Source organism: Scyliorhinus canicula, chromosome 8 (genome assembly GCF_902713615.1).
Source record: "Scyliorhinus canicula chromosome 8, sScyCan1.1, whole genome shotgun sequence".
NCBI lineage: Eukaryota > Metazoa > Chordata > Chondrichthyes > Carcharhiniformes > Scyliorhinidae > Scyliorhinus > Scyliorhinus canicula.
The window spans coordinates 19,088,481-19,112,859 of record NC_052153.1 but is presented as its reverse complement, the minus strand read 5'-3'; the positions used below and the strand labels follow the sequence as shown (position 1 = coordinate 19,112,859).

At 47.3% G+C, this 24,379-nt stretch overlaps 1 protein-coding gene across 2 annotated transcripts in view; it reads left to right on the top strand.

Moving 5' to 3' along the window:
• The window catches only part of dnah6 (dynein, axonemal, heavy chain 6), a 389,182-nt gene that overhangs the window by 35,699 nt on the left and 329,104 nt on the right, over window positions 1-24,379 (top strand). The window contains exons 1-4 of one of the 2 annotated variants that reach the window (XM_038804238.1): window positions 115-142; window positions 2,504-2,763; window positions 14,561-14,828; window positions 16,331-16,465. In XM_038804238.1, coding sequence (XP_038660166.1) covers window positions 2,585-2,763; window positions 14,561-14,828; window positions 16,331-16,465 — 582 coding nt within the window. In that variant the 5' untranslated portion in view covers window positions 115-142; window positions 2,504-2,584. Of the gene's footprint in view, window positions 1-114; window positions 143-2,503; window positions 2,764-14,560; window positions 14,829-16,330; window positions 16,466-24,379 lie in introns of those variants that run through there. The other variant, XM_038804236.1, reaches the window with a different exon arrangement.

The following is a 24,379-nucleotide window of genomic DNA, read 5'->3' as shown; positions in this document are numbered from 1 at the left end:
GCGCAAAGCCCCTGGGACCTATAAAAGACAGGTCCCAAGTTCAGTTCACTCTCTTAGCCGTCCCTCCCAGCAGAACAGCTTAGCAGCTCTCGAAGAACTTAACCGTAAGAAGGAGAGGCCTGGCCGATTGCTGCACCACCAAGTAAGTGTCATACAACGCACGCTACGAGATAGACACTCCTGACCCCTTAGTCCATACCAGCTGGAAGCCTGCAGATCCAGTACAGAGCAAGAGGCCATTGTTCCCTGATCCGGCGGGTTCCTTTATCCAGATAGGTATTGGCCTGTTAGTGGTAGGAATAGTTTAGTCTTTTAGTATTATATGCATGAGTAGTGAATAACTGTGTATTAATAAACGTGTCTTGTTTTGAACCTTACTAATTGGTGTATTGAGTCATTGATCTGAACTTGAACTTGAACCTCGTGGTGGTATCATAAGGATTCCTGGAGACTCTAGAGCTAAGTAATAAAATAGAGCCAATTTAGTGTAAAGCACACTCACCAGAATGAGCAACAGCGCTCACGCGCACGCACTCTTGCCTGCTCATATACACTCGCATGCTCACAGGCACGCGCTCACACCTCACTCTCCCTCTCTTTTTATCTTTCACTCTCTCATTCAGATACCCACCAGCAGCTGCTCCCAGCTGCCACTTTCCCCATGCTGGGCAGTCACTCAGTGCTGACGATATCCAAATTCCCCTGCTCAACAGACACTGTCTCCACCCGGTAGCCACTCTCATTTTGCCTGGCACCCACATTCCTTTTGTCCGGCAAGCATAGCTACACTGCCCTGCTGCCACTCTGCCAATATCCAGCTCCCCCGCCCCCAGGGCCTGACAGCCACCCCCTCCACCGCCTGGCAGCCATTTACCCACCTCCTGCCCTGCTGCAATCCTCCCCCCACCCAGCAGATGATGTGCCCCCCCTGCCCCCCGGCAGCCACTCACTGCCTCGATTACCCGCCCGGCTGCCACTATCCCTCCTTGGGCCGGCAGCTGCTCAACCCAGCCCGACCCCGGGCCAGCAGCGGCCAGCCCTGGCCTGGCCCCAGGACGGGAACCGCTCGCCCTGGGCTGTCAGCTGCTCAACCCAGCTCGACCCCGGGCCGGCAGCCGCTAGTCTCGGCCTGGCCCCAGGACAGGAACCGCTCGCCCTGGGCCGGCAGCTGCTCAACCCAGCTCGATGCCCGGCCAGCAGCGGCCAGCCCCGGCCTGGCCCCAGGACGGGAACCGCTCGCCCTGGGCCGTCAGCTGCTCAACCCAGCCCGACCCCGGGCCGGCAGCCGCCAGCCCCGACCTGGCCCCAGGACGGGAACCGCTCGCCCTGGGCCGGCAGCTGCTCAACCCAGCTCGACCCCGGGCCGGCAGCCGCTAGTCTCGGCCTGGCCCCAGGACAGGAACCGCTCGCCCTGGGCCGGCAGCTGCTCAACCCAGCCCGAACCCGGGCCGGCAGCTGCCAGTCTCGGCCTGGCCCCAGGACGGGAACTGCTCGCCCTGGGCCGGCAGCTGCTCGACCCAGCTCGACCCCGGGCTGCCAGCCCCGGCCTGGCCCCAGGACGGGAACCGCTCGCCCTGGGCCAGCAGCTGCTCAACCCAGCCCGACCCCTGGCCAGCAGCGGCCAGCCTCTGCCTGGCCCCAGGACGGAAACCGCTCGCTCTGGGCCGGCAGTTCTGACTCCTTCCCCTCCAAAAAAACGCCAGCTGCCATTGAGCTACATTTTTAGGCCTCAAGCTGAAGAATGCTGCCCGTACATTCAGAGAGTGATTCTACCCCACATTTGCTGCTGATTGCTACTAAAACAACAGAACACATGGGTGAGAAATGGCTTGTGATTGGAGGGGCAGTTATTTTGAAGCATCTCAGAATTCACTTTCTGACTATTTCAACATTGTGTCTGCAGGCTTGATAGAGAGGCCTGACATGCTGGATAGTGGCCCACGTGTTGGACGAGGCCTGAACTAGAACCAGAACGTTTATCCTTTTTATTCTATTTTGATTTGGGCTAGCGGTGAATGCAGAGTATGCAATTAAATAAACTGATTCCATCCACATTCTCTGTCTTTCTCAGCATTTAAAGGCCTTGGTCACATTTCCTCATGCCATATCTTTTCAGCAATAAGAGCTAAACATCCTGACGAACATTGAGCCCTGAGCACAAGAGTTTACCTTGCTGCTGTCCTTTAAATCCCCTCCAGTGACGGAAGGTGAGCTACATGGATCTGCTCTTAATATGGCCCTGTTGGCGATCTGAACAAGGACAAATTATTTCAATTTGTAGTGAGGCTCCCACAAAATGCATCCAAAGATCTGATTGCTTCATTGATTGTAGCTTCAATAAAAAATGTAATCAAACTTCTAATTTAGGAAGTGATTTGCTCCTTTGTGAACCATATCAATTTGAGGATGGCCTAAAAATACAGAATAAGATTAATGTATTTATATTCAGCTTGCTGTTGTATGTAACTATTTTAATTTTAACCACATTATTTACATTGCACAGATTGACCTGGATACATGTGTGTTGCCATCTCCACCACAAGTGAAACAACGCAGTACTGCCCTGTGTCGGACAAGTTCCTGCATGAAAATGATTTTGCCTCCAGAACTGACGTATAGTTCAACGGAAGATGTCATCCGCGAAAACGTTGAAGATCCTTTAAAAATTATTTCAATCATTCGGAAGAACAAACATCTGGGGTTTTTGTACATGAACTATCGTGCTCCCAAGTATTCCATTAAATATGATTTTTATAACTTGAGGTACACTTTCATTTTTAATGTTAATGGTTCTTTTATATGTTTTCAGTAGCTAAATCTGTCTATAATAAAAACAGTAACCGCTGGATAAACTCAGCGGGTTTGTCAGCATCTGTGGAGCGATGAACGGAGTTAACATTTCAAGTCCATATGACTTCTTCAGAGGTGTAGAAGGGTCAAATGGACTTGAAATCCTAATTCTGTTTCTTCCTCCGCAGATTGTGTCAGACCTGCTGAGTTTATCCAGCATTTTCGGTTTTTATTTCAGATTTCCAGCATCTGCAGAATTTAGCTTTTCTGTAAATCTATCTATATATTGATGTGACTATGTGCAAAAATAGTGGGTGCGAGCTGTTTACACAATCTTTCCAATTTTGAACAAATGTTGGGAATCTTCACTTTGCAACATTGTCCTTTTTTGAATTGGAAGGTGAGAGTTGAAGTCCCTGGATAAGGATGGGAGCATATCATCCACATGGATGCTTCAGTGCAAGCTTAATAAGGCTCTTTCTTTTGCACTTGAAGCCCTACTCAGCATAATGTGATGAATGACTCATAAATTCAATTTCAGGTGCTGTGGGTCGATGGAAGGAATATGGAAAACTGTGCTGAATGGGACTGCCTTCTGTTCTTCAAATTGTGGGTTATGGGATGGGATCTTTCACATCCACCTAAACAGGCAATCGGCCCTCAGTTTCACCTTCCGAACTGAAAATTGTGCTAATATGGCACTCAATCAGTTTTGTACTCAACTGTCAGCTGAGATTATGTGCCCAAGACCTGGACTGGGGTTTGAGCACACAATGCTTAAATGTCTTTTGAGAGATTGAATAAGGAAATGCGCACCTCTTCTTTCTTTCCATCATAATCCCATGACAATTCTGCATGTGTCACTTTCTAGCAGTTAATTAACGACATGACCAATCTGACTGTTTCTTGTTTGAGTGATAGGGCACAGGGTCGGAACAAATAAAAGCTGGCAAGATCAGGGCAGGGGAGCGTAAAGGGTTAACAGTTGTGGTTTTGAGATGTGTGTTATGATGTGACATCAACAGTTACGTGCTAGAGACTTGGTAGAGAAGATGGAATAATCTGCATTTGTGCACAAGAGAAATGTACCTAGAAGCTTATCATGTATGTAATGTAAATAAAGCAGTTTTGAAGAAACCTACCTGAGTCAGAGCTAAGTCACTCATGAGTAGAGAGAAACCTTCATAATGCTGATTAGGTCACAAATTACCCAAAAGCGAGCCACAAAACATGGTAGCAGCGTCGGTGACACCGATCTAAAAATGATTTGGTGCCGTCAATAGAAGACTCATGAGAGAAAGACTTCTTCAAAGGAATAATCAGGAGACTTACATTGATGAGTGGCACAGCAAGACTTGGTAGCAAGTGCCCGTTCAGAAACCTTGAAGGTCCTCAGACAGACCAGTCTTGGGAATTGTGGGGAGAAAAAAAACATTCTCTGAGGTATTGAGAATCATCAGGTTTGCCCACAAATTGTAGAAGCACCAGGTTAGTTAATTTCTCTATACGGTAGGGTCTTTTGCCGATGATTCCTCCTGAGACAGGGATAGAAGACCCTCGGCCAATGTTGGAACCATCCTCAAAGTATTCGATGCACATTTGAATCCAAAGTAAAACCTCATAATCGGAGCCAGTGTGATTCAGTCAGAGAATCCAAAAGCCAAGGGATTCCTTTTGATTGTTTCTTACAGACTCTGTCTATGCTAGCCAATTGTTGTAGGTATGATGCATTGAATGGTGAACTTATTTGCAATTACATTGTCGTCGGAGTCCACGATCATCAAACTTGGAGAGAAAAATAAGGCTATAATCTGTAAAAATGCCGAAGCTTTGGACGAGTCTATCAGTTGGGTAGGCCCGAAGGCGGCATATGCACCTTCAAAAAACCTTCCAAAATGGCCGAAGGGCCAGAAGCCCCAGAGCAGCCATCTTGAAATGTTTATGCTACAGTGCTAAAAAGCAGTACAGAAGTCAAGATTAGCCAGCAAAGGGTTCAAAAATGTTTCCAATGTGTAAAGGCAGGACACTTCAAGCAGTTCTGTAAATGTTAAAAAAAAATAATTTAAAGGAAGAAAGCGAGCAAATGTCTACGAAATGCAGACAATTCAAGAAATTGGCAATAAGGAAGGCAATGAGATTCCTTATTTCCGAGCAGAAGTAAAAAGTCAAGAACAAGAACTTTGGTCAGTTATGTTGGAAGTTAAAGACTTTAAAACGAACTTCAAACTTGACACTAGAGACCGCATTACAATACTGGCTGATCATTTGGAATGGCTTGAAGTAGTAAACATCCAACAATTGAGCATTAAATTGCAAAGTCCAGGTGGTACAGACCTTCAAGTGAAAGATCAGGTAATTGCTACACTTTCGCCACGAGGGGTGAGAGGTTACAGATACCCTTTATATTCTGCAAAATCTAAGCATTTCTTTACTAAAAAGAAATGCATGTATGGAACTAAGATTCTGAAAAATATGGATGCAGTCCGATAAGACAACGGGACAGATTTCTGCAAAGAATTCCCACGGCTCTTCTAGGGGTTTTGTAAATTCAAGCATGAATATCACATTACATTGCTTGAAGATGCTATGTGTGTATGTCTATACACTCCCAGTAGGGTGCCACACCCATTGCTGGCAAAAGTTAGAGAACAGCATGACAGAATGATTCGTGGGATGGCTGGACCAGTGTATGAGAAGAGATTGAGTTGGTTAGGATTATATTCTCTAGTGTTTAGAAGAATGAGGGGGGAATCTCATAGAAACCTATACAATTCTAATAGGACTATCAGAGTAGATGCAGGAAGGATGTCCCCAATGGTGGGAGTGTCCATAATCAGGGGTCACAGTCTGAGGATACCAGGTAGATTTAGGACAGAGATGAGGAGAATTTTTTTCACTCAGAGAGTGGTGAGCCTGTTAAACTCGTTAGCACAGAAATTAGTGGAGACCAAAAAATGGTATGTTTTCAAGGAGTTAGATCTGGCTTTTGGGGCAAAAAAATCGAAGGATATTGGGGAAAGCGGGGACAGGTTACTGAATTGGATGATCTCAGCCATGACCATAATGAATAGCGGAGCAGTGCCGAAGGGCCGAACGGCCTTCTCCTGCTCCTATTTTTAATGTTTCTATGTAATGCCCTCAGTGTATGACAGCTTGGCAAAATATGCGAACAGCTTCAAGTTCACTAAACTCAACGCTAATAGCAGATTTTGGTAAACGTATCTCTGCCAGGCTGTTTTCAACATTTATTGACAATTCTGTTTTAACTGGTTTTAACTGAGGATATAATTTTATAGATTATATCCTCAGCTCTGGAGATATTCTCGTGAACCATATGAAATATTCTGGAAGGACCACGGGGAGTGATTTATCAGATGGATGACATGCTTATCCATGGAGTCACAGAAAAGGAACAAGATTGCAGAGTAGGTGAATTTCTGGAAGCATTTCAAATGGCAGGTCTCACCTTAAATGACAAATATGAACTTGCAAAAACTATCATTAAATTCTACAGACACACCATACAATGAACGAGCAGAATGTTGGACCCTCAAAAAGTGAATGCCATCAATGACTTTCCACAGCCAAAGTGGGCAATTCCTCAGAATGGTCAATCAGTTTGGTAAATTCATTGTGGAATTAGCTACAATTACTGAACCTTTGAGAGACCTATAATGAAAAGGCCAACATTGGTTTTGGAGGATTGGCAAACCAATACATTTCAGAGAATAAATGAAGGACTTATGTCTTCAGACCTGTTGGTTCGTTATAATCCCAGATGAGGAGTCAATGGATGTGGTACATCTGGATTTCGAGAAAGCTTTTGACAAGGTGCCACACAAAAGGTTGCTGCATAAGATAAAGATGCATGGCATTAAGGCTAAAATAGTAGCATGGACAAAGGATTGATTAATTAATAGAAAGCAAAGAAGGGGGAATTAATGGGTGTTTCTCTGGTTGACAACCAGTAGCTAGTGGTGTCCCTCAGGGATCAGTGTTGGGTTCACAATTGTTCACAATTTGCATCGAAGATTTGGAGTTGGGGATCAAGTGCAATGTGTCCAAATTTGCAGACGACATTAAAATGAGTGGTAAAGCAAAAAGTGCAGAGGATACTGGAAGTCTGCAGAGCGATTCGGATAGTTTAAGTGAATGATCTAGGGTCTGGCAGATGGAATATAATGTTGACAAATGTGAGGTCATCCATTTTGGTAAGAATAACAGCAAAAGGGATTATTATTTAAATGATAAAATATTAAAATATGCTGCAATGCAGAGAGACCTGGGTGTCCTAGTGCATGAGTCGCAAAAAGTTGGTTTACAGGTGCAACAGGTGATTAAGAAGGCAAATGGAGTTTTGTCCTTCACCGCTAGAGGGATGGAGTTTAAGACTAGGGAGGTTATGCTGCAATTGTATAAGGTGTTACTGAGGCCACACCTGGAGTATTGTGCTCAGTTTTGGTCTCCTTACCTGAGAAAGGACGTACTGGCGCCAGAGGGTGTGCAGAGGAGATTTATTAGGTTAATCCCAGAGTTGAGGGGTTGGATTACGAGGAGAGGTTGAGTAGACTGAGACTGCACTCGTGGAATTTAGAAGGATGCAGGGGGAATCATTTAGAAACATATAAAATTATGAAGGGAGTAGATAGGATAGATGTGGGGAGGTTGTTTCCACTGGCAGGTGAAAAAAGAACTAGGGGGCATAGCCTCAAATAAGGGTAAGTACATGTAGAACTGAGTTTCGAACCAACTTCTTTACCCAAAGGGTTGTGAACCTATGGAACTCCCTGCCCATGAAGCAGTTGAGGCTCCTTCATTAAATGTTTTCAAGATAAAGATAGATAGTTTTTTGAACAGTAAAGGAATAAAGGGTTATGGGTTATGGGACCATGGAGCTGATTCCACAAAAGATCAGCCATGATCTCATTGAATGGCGGAGCAGGCTCGAAGGGCCAGATGACCTACTCCTGCTCCTAGTTCTTATGTCCTGATTGTCCTCTGTGATGACCAATGATGCATCCCATCAGGCCTTGGAGCCATACTCATTCAGGTCCAGAATGATGGTAACAGAAAGCCAGCCTACTTTGCTTCCAGGGCATTGAGAGAACCAGATACTATAGAGAAATACATAAACTATGGAGAAAGAAGCATTGAGGGTCATCCAGGCCTTGGAGATGCTCTGGTTATTTGATGGGATTGCCATTTCAAATTGAGACACACCATAAACCATTAATTACCCTTTTGAATTCCACCGAGATTGTTAAAATGCCTCCATGCATGCAATGTTTCAGACTTCAGCTGATGGGTTGCCAGTATACAACTTTGCATGGGGACAGGGAAAATTTACTGAAGAATATGAGCTTACTCCTGTTATCCTCCTCTTCACTCAGGCCAATGGAGCGGCTGAAAGAACGGTGAAAACCATTAAGGTGCTGATGACTGGGCGGCATAGTGACGCACTAGTTAGCACTGCTGCCTCACTGCGGTTTACTCCCATCCCCGGGGTCACTGTTGGTGTGGAGTTTGCACATTCTCCTTTTGTCTGCGCGGGTCTCACCCCCACAACCCAAACATGTGCAGGGTCGGTGGATTGGCCATGCTAAATTGTCTCTTAATTGGAAAAAAAAGATACCGATGACGGTCAAAAGTGTGGAATTTAGCCTTGCTGAATTATTAGAGCTACACCCTTAGGTGACAGATTTTCACTAGCAGAGCTGCTCAGGAGCCGACGGCTGAAAATACAAATTTCTTTGTTGAAGCAGAATTTACAACTCAATGTTATATTTGACAACCAGAGAACTGTGGGTAATATGGAGAATGGCCAACGTAAATAGCAGAAATAACAGCAGAGCTAATATAATTCCAGACATAGAGTGAAGATTTCAGCAGTATCACGACCAGGTTCGAAACTCTGCATTTGACATCGAAAGGCTGAAGTCCTTCAACAGAACAATCATGTTCCTAACTTGTCCAAACTCCATTTGAAACATTCAGGAGAAATAGGGAAGCTCGGGGTGGCAAGAACAAATGAGTTTCATTATCACAAGCACTGGATTGATGATCCGAAGATTATATCAATCACCTTCAGAATGAAGGGCAGCGTGGTAGCACAGTGGTTAGCACAGTTGCTTCACAGCTCCAGGGTCCCAGGTTCGAATCCCGGCTTGGGTCACTGTCTGTGCGGAGTCTGCACATTCTCCCTGTCTCTGCGTGGGTTTCCTCCGGGTGCTCCGGTTTCCTCCCACACTCCAAGGATGTGCAGGTTAGGTGGATTGGCCATGATAAATTGCCCTTCATGTTCAAAAAATGGTTGGGTGGGTGGCATGTGGCACAGTGGTTAGCACTGGGACTGCGGCGCTGAGGTCCCGGGTTCGATCCCGGCCCTGGGTCACTGTCCGTGTGGAGTTTGCGCATTCTCCCCTTGTCTGCGTGGGTTTCACCCCCACAACCCAAAGATGTGCAGGTTAGGTGGATTGGCCACAATAAATTTCCCCTTAATTGGAAAAAATGAGTTGGGTACACTAAATATATTTAAAAAAAAAGATTGGGTGGGGTTACTGAGTTATGGGGTGGGTGGAGGTGTGGGCGTGGGTAGGGTGCTCTTTCCGAGGGCCGGTGCAGACTCGATGGGCCGAATGGCCTCTTCAGCACTGAAAATTCTATGATAATGATGCCCCAGTAAGTGAACTGGTTCAAGATGGTCACCCTCACTAGTGACACGTGCAATGAGGGGGATTGGGGGGGGGATGGGGAGAGTGGGTGGCACCTTCACGGGATTCAGGGACATATATGTATAGCAATAAAAATTGTTGCACTTGTGAAATATGAAGCCTCTGGCACTTTATTCTGCAATGCAAGCTGAGTACCGATCCGCTGCCCCAATCCTTAGATATGGAAGTTCTGGTTGTCTCTCTTCACACACTTCCCCCCCAACTACCCAGTCACACCGCAGGTGATGGGTCTGTGTGAGCAGTCAGTGGTAGGCAGGAGTCAGACTGATTGACGAGCACCAGCCCTCGGCTCTCAGTGAGTTATAATCACCCCATTGCCCTTCACGGTGACCCGCTGACAATGCCGACACAGATCCTTCGCCCTGGCGTTATGTTACGCAGGGCCTTGGAGGATGGAACAGTGTGGGTGGGGTGTGGCAATGGGGTAGTAGAGGAGGAGTAAGCAAGAGGGGAGGGGGGGAATGGAGAGTGTGGGGAGAGGGAAGCCTGAGGAATGGGGGAGGGAGGGCGAAGGAAGTGGAAGGGATGGAGAGGGGGAAGGGTGAGGAATGGGGGTGGGAAGGGGAGGTGGAATGACGGATGAGGCCGTGTCATTTATGAAGATGAGGGCCTCCCTGATCCTCCCCGCTGGCCGAACCCTCGCCTTTGCCGCTTGTCCTCCATCCTCCAGTAAGCTCTGTGGGTCCTCCCCGGCCTCGCCTTCCAGCCCTTCCTGGTCTGGAGACTCCTCGGAGGGTGCCACATGTTCCTCCCCTCCACCTTCTACCCCCCCCCCCCCCCACCTCCACATCCAGCACGTCGTTCCGCTGCTGTGCCAAGTTGTGGAGGGGACAACAGACCACTACAAAGCGGGTGACTGTCTGTGGGGTGTACTGCAGAGCACCACCAGAGCAGTCAAGGCATCGGAACCGAGGATGCTGATGCACCGCTCAATGACAGCCTGTGTGGCCACGTGGACCTTATTATATCGGTCTCTGCATCGGTGTCCGGTCTCAGTATTGGCATCATTAGCCAGGTTCTTATCCCCAAGAGCCAACAGGCAACCATGGGGTAGTCCTCGAAGAGGCCGGGAATGTCGACTGTCCCAGGATGTAGCTGTCGTGCACACTCCCTGGGAAGTGTGCGCACACGTGCATGATCCTCATGTGGTGGTTGCACATGAGCTGAACATTCAGGGAGTGTAACACTCTCCTAATGATGTAGTGCACTCCCTGATGGCCCGGTGAGTGCCAAGGTGGCATGCGTGCCATGTACTACCCCCTGGATCTGGGGTGTCCTGAGGATGGCTGAGAAACCTGCTGCAGGGCCTGTTGGGCCTGGTACATGCCAAAGTTTACATAGTTCCTGCCCGGCAAACAGAGCATACGTGACCTCACGCATTGTGGGCTGCAGCTTGTTAGATGCCATACATGTCCCCATTGAGCCCTGGAATGATCCCGAGGCCTAGACATTCAGAGCCACCGGGAGCGGGTATTTTCCTTCTCTGCGTGGTGCCAAGTCCGCAAGGACATCAGTTGCTGCACCGTCTCCTTGATGAGCCGGAGCCTCCTGCAGCACACGCAGTCCATCATTTGCTTGAAAGACCAGCAACGACTGTACACCCTGGGCTGTCGCTGGCCTCCACCTCTGGGTCCCTCCCTGGCCTGGTGGGCGGCTGTGTCCTCAGAGTTTGGGGCGGGGCCCTGCACATGGGCCGCTGCCTCGAGACACTGTCGACGCTGCTGCTGCCGCCTTCTCCGGCGTCTGTCCACCTGGCCTGCTAGCAAAACCATGAGGGCAGCTTCCGCGGGGTCCAAGATATCATCCACCCCGTGTAATATCTGTAAGGAATTGGAGAGAGTATGAGTCAGATAACCAGTGGTGTCGTCCACCTCGGGATCATCCATTCTTCCATTTCTACCCTCACCCAAATATCCCCTGTCATCCAAGCTGCCCTGCCCATGCAACTACAGCCGCAGTGGGGGCCCCTGCTAACCAGACCCCACACCCTATACCCCAGACACCTGCACCTAATGTTACATAGACCGGGTGCAGGTGCCCTCCCGGGTGCACACACTCACCCTCTGGTCGCCGATGTGTCCCTGGTGCTGGGGCCCAGCCCCTGAGTGTTCAGATCCGTACTGTTGCCTCCCACAGTGTTGAAGCACAGTCTCCAGGCATCACGGTATGATTGGGATGCTCGGCAATAACTCCCACATGCTATATGGCACGCCTACACGTGGAAATCTACATGGGAGCTGTGAAGCGATCACTTACTATTGCTAATTCCGAATTAGCAATAGGATTCTGCTACGGATCAGAGGCGTCCACAGTCAATGGGAGTTATGGTGGTTGGTGGGACAGACAGACATAGGCTAGGGTTGACCCCGGAACGGGAACACACAATCCAGGGGTTGGCATGGCACATCCGTGGGCGATGAGACACCCATTTCTTCCAACTCAATCCAGGCCATGTGTCCTCCACAACTGATGGAGGGCCATGACGACCGAAATTGGCCCCCCGGGGGACTCCCTCACACCCCTCCAAGCACCGGGCAGCAACCACAATGTCCCCGGTCTCATTGCCCGGGAGAGAAGTTGGCAACTCACCTCCTTGGATTCCCGCAGCAGCCATGCAGCCAGCTTCTCTTTTTTAAAAAGGTGTACGAATCGGCGCCTGCATGGCCACTTGCTGGGGAGGTGATTAGATCACAGTAGGCTGTTAGATAGGGGGCTTAAGAGTTTATTATTGATCTCTTGCCATGCTATGGTGGGTTCCTGATTCCACCAATGGGGTGGGCTGGTTAGATCGCTGACCAATCGCCGCCGAGCTCAGTTCTCGTTTTAGCCTCGCCTGCGATCTAACGGCTTCGCCGCGCTCTTGCGATCATGAAATCATGTCCATTATCTTTTTGACCTTGGGACATCCTTTAAAAATGGAGACCCAATCTGTCAAGAGCCGAGGTTATTGGTGGCTCCAGCGTGACATCGTAGGACTTTCCCCCTTGATTTTTTTTTGACTCCGTGTCAAAAAATATGGAATGAACATCCGTCAGTGAAGCCAATGGGCTGCACCCTGCTTTTCCTGCCTAAGTTGATACTTAGTCAAAAAATTAGAAAATGCTGCCATCAAATTTGGTCATTTCAATACGGTCCATATCAGTCTCACATCTGGCCCTGGACAAAATGACAATTGGAAGATTTTAGGAAAATTGGATTATAAACCTATTAAGGTTTAAAAAACCTTGGGTTAGAATGTGATTGACTACAATGGTCATGTTTTTTGAAAAAAGACTTTTGTTTTGCATGGCCTGGGTGTTTTTAGCAGCCAGAAGGTGTAATTGACAAGGAATGTGTTTTTCAGTCTAGACTAATGGACCATTGTTTGCCTGGGCAAGTCCCTTGGGAGATGTTGTGCTTTGCAGCTAGGGGAGATGAGGTTATTGCTGGGTGGAGCCAAGGAAGGCAAGGAGATATTTTGAGAAGCTGTGGAGAGAGGCAGTTTTCTGGAGAAAGCCTTGGAGAGAGGAGTTGAATTCTGATCTGCCTGACGCTGAGTCCACAATTCTCCCACCAAAAGATAAATTGAGAGCTGCATGTTTCTTTTCTTGTTTAATGGGAAGTTGAGTAGAGTGTTTAAGGTGTCAATTGTAAGCTGTCCTTTTTGGGTATGAAGTAGTTTAATACTGAAATTATAATAAGTTTTGTTTTTAAAATAACCAAGCATTATTTCTTCATGCAATCACTCCTGGAGTGAATCATTCTTTCCGCACAGTCTTTCAAATAAACTAAAATATTGGGGTTTTGGTCCAGTATCCTAGCCACTTTGGTGGTCTGCTCTGGGACTGTAATAGCTCAATGAAATACCACTGGTGAACTACGGGTACCAGATTGCCCCGGTGCAACTCACCGGCCAGGAGGGTGGGAAATTGACCAGCTTTCACGAAAAGCAAACTAGTAGGGAGTGCCCTAAGGCACCAATGTGACAATGGACTGGGGCTTTTTACATGTGCGGGAAGAGAAGTCCAGCTTTCTCCTAGGCTCACTAAGTACTGAAAATGGCTTGCCATCATGATTTTGAGAAGCCTCCTGCACTCCCTTGAAGACTGTTAGTTAGATCACTGAAGAACTAATACAGCTAGACTGCGTATGTGTAATGCAAGATTCATGCATTTGCACCTGGATTTTGCATTTGAGGTGTTTAACTGGGATAGATTTTAAATCTTTATAAAAGGGAGCTGAATCGTTTTTCAGACATGTCGCAAGACAGTATAGTTCATCCGCGCATTGCTGGTCCAGATCATGATGCAAAATTCAGAAGTCTCAAGGCCTACTATGTAGGAACAAAATGGGCATTTGTAAGTTGAATTTGGGTTTCGCAACATTGCCATAAATAGCTGCATCAGAAAAATAGGTTTTAGCGAATTGCTATTTTACTCATGATTTGGCTGAGTTTCATTATGTTTCTGAACTTATTCTAAACTCTCATGCAAATTGTGGAAGGACTTTTCTGTATCCCCTGAGAACCAGTACGGTCAGAGGCCTAAGAGGCGACTATGTAGGGAGGAGATGCTCTGACTGATTTCGCAATCCAGCTCTTGACCTGTAACATTGTAGGTGGCAGATGAGGAACATATCAGCCATGATAGAATGGCGGAACAGATGGGCAGAATGGCATAATTCTGTTCTTATATCTTATGAACTTATGTCAGAACGGCACCTTAAAGGCAGGAAATGTAAATTTGTAAAAACACGAGTATAGTTTTGAACAGAATGTCAAAGAAGACTAAACATCCTCAAGGTGCACAGCAGGTCGATCACTACCCGGGCGTGAAGTACAGATGAATGTTTTGGAGTTCTGGTTCAGAGTTCCCTCAGAGAATTTACCCTACCCTTCTTCAGTGTTGATGGAGTTGCTGCGCACTTGCAAATTTGTATTTACTCTACAGCATGATTTTTACTATGACCAATGTAAATAATAATTACTGAGCTCTGCAATGTGAAACAAAGAGTCAGTTGCTAATATTATCATGCTGAACCTAATGCATTTTTTTTTTAAGTGTTGTTGCCTTTGAGGATATCAACCAGAATGACTATTATACCATCAGCCAGGATGGTGTTCTCCACATGAACAATGAAGACATTAACTTTATAGAACTGGACCGCTGGGAACAAGAATATTTGTATCATAAGCAACTAATTCGGATTCCAGTGTTTGCACTTTTTCGCAAGTGGAAGGCTTTTACGGTCTGGCGAAAAAACGTACGTTCCAAGAAGATCACCGTCTGTCGCAGAGCATTGCAGGACAACCTTTTCATAGTGAACTCAGTGAGTATTAAGTCAAGCTGTTTATACAGTGTTTCTACTTCATTTCTTTTTCTACGTTTTTGTAGTCGACATATTCTCAGTGCAAGTTGAGATGTTAAGTACCGCAGTGGTCTTATCAGTATTGGCCATTGTATTACACTGAATTGCATAGAATTAGAAAAGCAGGTTATTCAGCCCATAAAATCATAGAATTCTGAGAATCGCAGAATTATAGAATTTACAGTGCAGATGGAGGCCATTCGGCCCATCGAGTCTGCACCAGCCTTTGGAAAGAGCACCCTACTTAAGCCTACACCTCCATCCTATCCCAGTAACCCCACCTAACCTTTCAGACACTGAGGGCAATCTTTAGCATGGCCAATCCACCTAACCTGCACTTCTTTGGACAGTGGGAGGAAACCGGAGCCACCCAGAGGAAACCCACGCAGACACGGGGAGACCTTGCCGACTCCGCACAAACAGTAACCCGAGGCCGGAATTGAACCTGGGACCCTGGAGCTGTGAGGCAGCAGTGCTAACCACTGTGTCACCATGCTGCCCTCTGGCACTTTGTGCTCTTTCCCCATCTACTTCATCGCAGCCTGTCAACATATCCTCAGTCTCCTTTCACCCTCTTGTACATCTCTAACTTCCCCTTAAATGCATTTATGTTATTTGCCTCAAACACTCCATGTGTTAGTGAGAACCACATTATAATAATCTTTATTATTGTCACAAGTAGGCTTACATTACTGCAATGAAGTTATGGTGAAAATCCCCTATTCGCCACACTCCACGCCTGTTTGGGTACACAGAGGGAGAATTCAGAATGTCCAATTCACCTAACAAGCATGTCCTTTGGGATGTGTGGGAGGAAACCGGAGCACCTGGAGGAAACTCACGCAGACACAGGGACAACATACAGATTCCGCACAAACAGTGATCCAAGCTGGGAATTGAACCTGGGACCCTTGCACTGTGAAGCAACAGTGCCACTCACTGTGCTACTGTGCCTCATTGCCATTCTCTGAGTACAGAAGTTTCCGCTGAATTCTTTATTGTATTCATTAGTGACTATTTTGTGTTCATGGCTCGCCCAGGTTCAATTCCTGGCCCTTCCCACCAGTGTGATCTTCTGGCTCCGCCAATGGCGGCCTCCTACGGCACGTTCCCCGGTGGTGGAGGGTGCTGGACACCCAAAACCCCATAGATATCGACAAAACCAGAAAATTCCACCACTTGCCAAAGGTGGGCCACTTCCGTTGTCGGAATATATGTCGCAGGAGGGCTGGAAAATACGGCCTTGTATTTTTCTGGCAGTGCATAAAATTAATTGCTTGATACCTTTCACTGGAATGTTTAGTTCATTTACTATGTTGAAAATAAGTGAAGTAAATCTTGCTAAATGCCCAGCAAAGCAATCTCATTAAGCAGGTCCAGCATATATACAAAACCTTAAAACAGTGGTTGCTGATTTCATTATGGCCTTTTAATAAAGTACCTTCTGCTTTTCTTCCTTAAAGTCACTGAGGCCTGCTCTTCTCAACATCAGTGACATGTGTTACCGCATTGGCGACATGGCTCTTTGTAATATTGAAAGAGGACACACATACACCCTGGAGGAGTTCAAGACGGTTCAATTCCAACAACTTGAAGAGGTAATGTGCAATGCATTTGAAGTGTGTTGTTTCTAAAATAGCTTATGCTAAGCTGGGTATCTTCTCAAGTTCAGCCACAAGCATTCTAGATGCATTTTTGCATCCCAGCTACTTGAGTAGGGGCGGTTTTGGAAAGACTAGAAAATATTACGGAAAGGGAAGGGGCGCCGTCAGTCATTTAGTATCAAAATGTAAAAAGGAAAGTTCTGAAGATATTGGGCCAGGATTCCCACTGCGGTAATTTTTGAATTATTTCCCAATCACATGGTAAGGTTCGGCAGGACAGCGATATTTGTTAAAAGAAATGCAGAGATGGCGAGGTGATGCCAGAAGAGGGCATCCACATTGTCTGGTGTAGATTTAATTTCTGGGGAATATGAGAGATGTTCTTCCAGGATTAAAAAAAAAATGTTCATCTGTGGGATGTGCGTGTCTCTGGCTAAGTCAGCATTTGTTGCCCATCCCTTATTACCCTTGAACTGTGTGACGTGCTAGTGCATATCAGAGGGAATTTAGGGGTCAACCACATTGCTGTGGGGTCAGGGCAGTTAAGGATGGCAGATTTCCTTCCCTGAACGGCATCAGTTGCACCGGTTGGGTTTTTACGACAATTGGTGATATTTCATGATCACCATTATTGAGACCAACATACAATTCCAGATTTTGTTGAAATTGAATTCAAATTTCAAAACTGTTGTGGGGATTTGAACCCATGTATCCAAAGCATTAACTGGGACTGCTGAATTACTAGCCCAGTGACATTATTTGCCCAATGATGCCGTGGACCTTTGTAGATGGCAGTGGTTGCAGTGTGGCAAGATTTATTTCCTCCTCTTGTTATGGGAGAGGTGCTTTCAGAACCCCAAAATGTCTCATGGAGTTCAACCAACCCCCACCTTTAATGGATTGTTGCTTTTGAAGCACACGGCTTGTTCCCCAGGTGTAGTATTACAATTATGGACACGTGGTTTTTAAAACAAAACAATGTTTATTCCATGAACTCAAATTAACCTTTTAAATAAACATTGGATCTCTTGACACCCCTTACTTCAAAGATAACCCCGAAAATAATACAACACTACCCAATCCTGCAAACTGTTCCTTTACACATCCAAAAGACTTCACCTTCACAAAAACAGTAACACACCAGGCTAAAGTTAATATATATTTTCTGTTGGATGGCAGAGATATATCAGCTCCAGCACCTTGCTTTTCGTCATGCAGCTCACAGTCACACCCAAGGTGCTGCCTCAAACTGAAACTAAAACTCAGAACTAACCTCAAAATGGCCGAACTGAGCTCAGCTCCACCCACTCTCTGACATCACTATTTTCTTAAAGGTACATTGCTTAAACATCCATTTCTTAAAGGTACTCTCACATGACACTGGATTGGTTGTCTTCTCCTGATGCCACCCTCCCTCTGCTTGACATCTGAGTGCAAGAAGGATGGAAGCAGGTTGATGCATTCTATTAGCAAGAACTTTGAATATCAATGGGGAACCTTACCACACTGTAAGTGCTGACAGGCAGAAACAGCAAATGAGGTCAAGAGGGAGGGGTTTCTGCAATGGCAGTTGCAGCTTTTGAAAGTGCAAGTATCGGCAGAAAAAAGGTTCAACGAAACCTAGGCTGCTGATTTATAGACAGCAATATTAAACATTAATAGTGCTGAGATTAATGCAGGGCCCTTGACTGGTTTAGATGAGCAGCAATTTCATCAAGTTAAATTTGGGAATGTGCTTTCGAATTCTTCCCCTCTTGTTTTTCCACCTCTGCATCTTCCCCTTCTCCTTTAAGTCCCTCATTAATACAAATCCATTTGGAAATATTTTGTTACTCCTTTTAATGCCTCCTTGATTGGTCTGCAATCCAGTCCTTCAATTACACTTCTGTGAAGTATCTTGAAATATTTTTCAAAGCCTTTTTACTATCCAAAAGGTACAGGTTAGAAATGTGAAAGATTATTCTCCACTTTCCTGAATGACTACTGAATGACACCATTCAGACCAACGCATTCTTTATGATTGGTCCCTCATCCATTAGTTGAACATCCACTCACTGGATCACTAGCCTACTATATACTATCTATCAGATGCACTACAGCAAAGTCCCAAGGCTTTCTTAGGTAGCAAAAACAATCCCATGGCATTCAACACTTAGTAGGACTAGGGTAGGAGTTACATGGGAACAAATGGCTAAATTATCATATGCAAGAACAATAATTGAGGGATTTGAAAAGAAGACCACGCTTGTTAGATCTTACACAGCTCTTTCAGTCGTTGACAGATATGGCGGATGGGGAAATTATAGTGGAAATTGGGCTTCTTCGACCCAAAGCTGTTTGATGTTGCCTGCCGAAGGCTTCCTGCAATCTCTTCCTTTGAAGGTCAGCAGTCTTCCACCACTTGTGCTCCATCCATTGGGTAAATGCCTCTCAAGCGCTCTAGACCCGCAGAATCTGAGCACTGCAAACAGTGAAATGTTGCTTCTCTTGCAGCAACAACCTGGAAGGAACCAAATGCACCAATGTCCAGAATCACAGTCACCTCGGCATCCTCAGGGAATGTGGGTTTTTGATGTTCTTTGAAGTTGTATCTGTGGCTGCAGCATTGGCATGTTTCATTCATGACCTCTGAAGCGAAGCTGTTTCGTGAAGTGACATCTCAATTATAGGTCATTGCTGAGGTTGCTGTAAGACAATTGTGCCTGAGAGCCCTTTCCTTCCCACTCCACCTCCTAACAGCTTGTCCTACTCTGTGTGACGTCTTTTCCCTTTCCCAGTCATGGTTAATTCCAAGACAAAGACCATCCAGGCCAATCATATCTGAACGCCTTTGTGGGTGGCACATTACAGGGCTCCAATGGATCTACTCATAAATGCGTCTGGGAGGTTACAGACCTCTTTAGGAAGGCACACAATTCTCCCGAAATGCGGACAGTCAGGCTGCGAGAGCAGCAGGATTTGAAACGATCTCAGGATTCCTAAAGGTGCAGGATGCCATCGAAGAACTCATGTGGCTTTAAGAGCTCCATGGCAGTAGCCACTGCAATTTATTAATGGGATGGGGTTCCACCCTCTCAATGTGCAGCTGGTCAGCAAGCACTGAAGCAGGTTGTGCAAGTTTGTGTGAGATACCGTGGAAACTCCCAAGACTCGAACATTTGCTTCATTCCCAGCTGCCACAGATATTCGAGGACCCTCGATGAATGCAGGGTTTTCTCCTCAGTGACAAATGCCACCTGCAAAAGGTGTGGCTGACGATACCCATTCGACAGCCACAAAGTGCCTCTGAGGAGAAGTAAAATTCTACTGACACTGCAACAGGCTCATTGATTGAGCAGACCATTGGCATCCTGAAGATGTGTTTCTGACATCTAGACCAGCTCTGGTGGCGCACGACAGCACATTTCCCAGTTGGTCCCATGCATTATAATGGTTTGCTGTGCTTTACATGACCTGCAAAAGGTAGGTGTATCACTAGAAAGAGAGATGGAGGAGCTGTACATCTTGGATGAGGACGATGCCTAGAGGGCTAATCTGGATGAGGGTGAGGATATGGTGTCTCCAGTGGAAGACGTCATAGCATGGACCAGGCAAGGCAGGTGTGCACATGACATACTTATATCTATCAGGTTCCAGTAGGAGGATGACAAGTTGCCTCTTTGATGTCTGCCTTCCATCCTGGCTCTAAGTAACCACCTTCATTGCGATCCTCCTCGTCATGTGGATTGTTGTGGTTTAAAAGATCAAGGGTGAAATTCTCCCCTACCCGGCTGGGCGAGGGGGTCCCGGCATAGCGGAGTGGCGCCAACCACTTTTTTTCCGCACCTTTAGGGGCTAGGCCCGCGCCAGAGTGGCTCCCGCTCCGCTGATGGCGGCAAAACTGGCACCAACGGCCTTTGGCGCTACGGCGTCGGGGCAGGCCGAAAGGCCGTCACCGGTCCGCCCATGCGCCGGAGCGCAGCGGCCGCTGACGTCACCACCGGCGCATGCGCGGTGGAGGGGGTCTCTTCCGCCTCCGCCATGGTGAAGGCCGTGGCGGCGGCGGAAGAAAAAGAGTGCCTCCACGGCACTGGCCCTCCTGCCAATCGGTGGGCCCCAATCGCGGGCCAGGCCACCGTGGGGGCACCCCCCCAGGGTCCGATCGCCTCGCACCCCCCCCAGGACCCTGGGGGCCCGCTCACGCCGCCAATCCCGCCGGCACAGTGGTGGTTTAAATCACGTCGGCGGGATTGGCCTGTCAGCGGCGGGACTTCTGCCCATTGCAGGCCGGAGAATCGCCGCGGGTGTACGCTGATCAGCGGGACGTTATTCCCGGGTTGCGGAGAATTCTGGCCACGGCGGGGGCAGGATTTATGCCGGCCCCGAGCGATTCCCCGACTCTGCGGGGGGTCGGAGAATTCCGCCCCAAATCACTTGGGTGTGAGAGTTCCAATGATCAAGATCTTTATTCATCATATGCTGCCCTTCCAAGGGCTCCTCACTCAGTACAAAGATTTGTAGTACAAATTATATCTTTAGATCATAGAAAAAACACTGAGCCTCACACACACATCATCAAAGCAGTTAAAGCATAAACACAATGTCTTACAGATACATCACTAAATTAGAGGCAGAGGATGCAGGACAGAAGGCCCCTTATCACTGTCGTGTGACCTTCCTGGCTCACGGCAGGCTACCTCCCTGCTGTTTGCTATCTCTTTATTATTTTGTTCGCACAAAGCTGTGAGAGAAATTCGACTTTTACAATCTGTGATTGGTTAGGTGGGTTCCCAAGGTATGCGACACCTTACCCATCGCGCCTACGTGTCGACTAACTTTCCCATAATGCCTGAAAGCCTCTCATTGCTGACTTTAAACTACTACTGTTTAAACTACACTTGCCTATTTTCAAAGCTATAAAATGCACATTTAAATGAACATCTAAAATGCACAATGGCTAGCACTGCTGTCTCACAGAGCAAGGGGCCCAGGTTCAATTCCAGCCTCGGGTAATTGTCCGATGGGGTTTGCACATTCTCCCTGTGTCTGTGTGGGTTTCCTCCGGGTGCCATGGTTTCCTCCCACAGCCTAAGGATGTGCAGGTTAGGTGGACTGACCATGCTAAATTGTCCCTTAGTATCCAGGGATGTGCAGATTAGGTGGGGTGAAAGGGTTGCAAGGAAAGGGCGGGATGGGGGGGGGGGGGGGGGGGGCGTGTGCTGGTGAGGGTGCTCTTCCAGAGGATCAGTGCAGACTCGATGGGCCAAATGGTATCCTTCTGTACTGCAGAGATTCTACAGTAAGATTCTGTGAAATATGAGTTTTAATATCAGATGGAGTCAGCCCCACATCAGAATGCAAAACATCAGTCTCTGAATGAGTATTTACACTAATATCATGATGGCAGCCTCAGGAGTGACCTTTCTGTCATGGGATAATACTGCAACAGGATGTTTGGTGAGCAGACCTCAGGTAGTGCAGCTTCTGCAAACATCCTGGCAACATTGCCTACGCCAACCCTGATGAAGGAAGAGGAGCACTGCAATCTTCACTGCTTTTGTGACAGTGTCTGTGCATTCATACAAGGCACCTCAGGGAGGTCTGTCATCACTCTTTGGTCAACTAATTCAGGTTTCAGATACATTGTAAATCCGCCCTGCAGTTTCTCTGCACAAACAATCGTTCCTGCAAGTCTAGTGTTGGGGCCTCTTCATCCTACTTGGTTCCCAGCATTACGTACATCCTCACGATTCAGTCAACTCTAACTTTCAGTGATGGATGGAACACAGCAGTTCAACTCACCTCTCAGCGGATCACAAGAGGTTCAGGAAATGCACTGTCTGGTATATATAAGGCACACATGAACATTCCTCTGTTTTCAGTCTTCCGATATCCCGCGCTGCCGAACCATCACTTTTGTTAACCTGAAAATGCCCCATCTAGCCATTCAGGACCCAAATTATTGATAGTAGAGAGCACACATTGGGCAGGACCTTCTGTCTCCCCTGTGCTGTTCTTTGCGACGGTGGAAGTGGCTTTCCCATGAGATCTGACATGGATCACATTCAAGCATCTATAATGAGCTGAAAAGTGGACAATTTGGATACAAACCGCCATTCCTAGAAATCCTACAGTGTAGAAGTAGGCTAATTGGCCCATCGAGTCTGCATGACCCTCTCAAAGAGCACCCTACCTATGCCCACTCCCCCCACCCTATTCCTTTTACCCCATAAACTCTCCTAACCACATCTTTATGACACGAAGGGCCAATTTTTTAGTATGGCCAATCCACTTATGTGATGAGCCATTTTTTCCATCCGCCGCAACACGGGGTGGAAAATTCCACCCCAGATGTTTACCTTGATGCACTATCAATTACGACGAGATGAGAATAGAATGCAATCGAGGCTTTATTACACAGAGATGTGTGGCCTCCTACAGCAGCTGACGAAATGGCTGCTGTTTGGAGAGCACACACATTTATACTCCGCCTACTGGGCGGAGCCAGCAGGCAGGGATCTACCCCCGTACCTGTAGTACAGGGGGTTTACTGTAAAACCCATATACAATATCATACAACAGTGGTGACTACCACATTCACCCCCTGTTAAAAATGAGTCCAGTGGGGCGGGTGGAAAACTATATACATACAGATTGCTTTAAAATTACAGAAAAGGTTACATATTTAGACGATCGGGTGCCTTGATCTGCCATTGAGAGCGCCGCAGAGCTGGTGGCGACTCGGGTGTCGGCTTGGTCTTCGGTGACTCCGGCAGCACATCGAAATCCTCTTCATCCCTGGGTGGGAGCAAAGCAAGGACGGATTGTCCTGGAGCGGGGGCTGCGATGGGGTGCGCCGGGGGAAGTGAGGGTGGCGCCGGGGTGGGTGGTTATGTGTGGGGACCCAGTTGGTGATAGGTCCCTGAGGGAGACTGGGTCTTGGCGGCCGTCGGGGTACGCTACGTGGGTGTACTGCGGGTTTGCATGGAGTAGCTGTACCCTCTCAACCAATGGGTCCGCCTTGTGGAGTCGCACATGTTTATGGAGGAGAACGGGTCCTGTAGCTGCCAGCCACATGGGAGAAAAACTCCGGAGGTGGACTTCCTGGGGAAGGCAAATAGACTGTCATAATATACACCAGTATATCATGGTGCAGACACACACTGATGGACACATACAGGGACCAATCAACATGTGCAAACACCGCAGCCAATCACCAGTTAGAATACACACACTATAAAGGCAGAGGGCACCATGGTTCCCACTCACTCTGGGTGCTGCCTCTCAGTGTAACAAGAACTCACCAGCCCAGCACAGACTCACAACACGTGCTGAGAGAATCAACTGGTTTGGACAAGGCTTAGGTCTCTAGTTTAAGTTAGCATCATTTAGACCCACAGTCATCGTGTGTTAGTTAGTTAGAAGTAGTTAATAAAATTGAGTTGAACCTTCATCAGTGTTGGAAGTGTCTGTTCATCTCTCCAGTCTACACTAGCCAACACTTCATGGTACCAGAAGTTGAGGGATGCTAGCACTTCTGAGACCTACCCTTCAGTGATCTGCCTTCCACCAGCCTCGCGCCATCCTACAGAATGGACTCCATTCGCCCGCCGCCGCCTCTCCGCATTGCCGGCAATCTGGGCTTGAACTGGAAACTTTTCAAACAGCGTTTCCAGCTGTACCTCAAAGCCAGGGACCTGGACGCTGCCTCGGATGCACGGAAGATTGCTCTCTTCCTCTTCACAGCCGGGGACCACGCTCTGCACATTTTCATCTCGCTCACCTTCGATGAGGGGGAGAACAAATCGAAGTTCAAGACCGTAATTCTAAAGTTCGACAGCCACTGCGCGGTCGCGATCAACGAGAGCTTCGAGAGATACGTGTTTCAGCAGAGAATTCAAGGTAAGGACGAGCCTTTCCAGTCCTTTA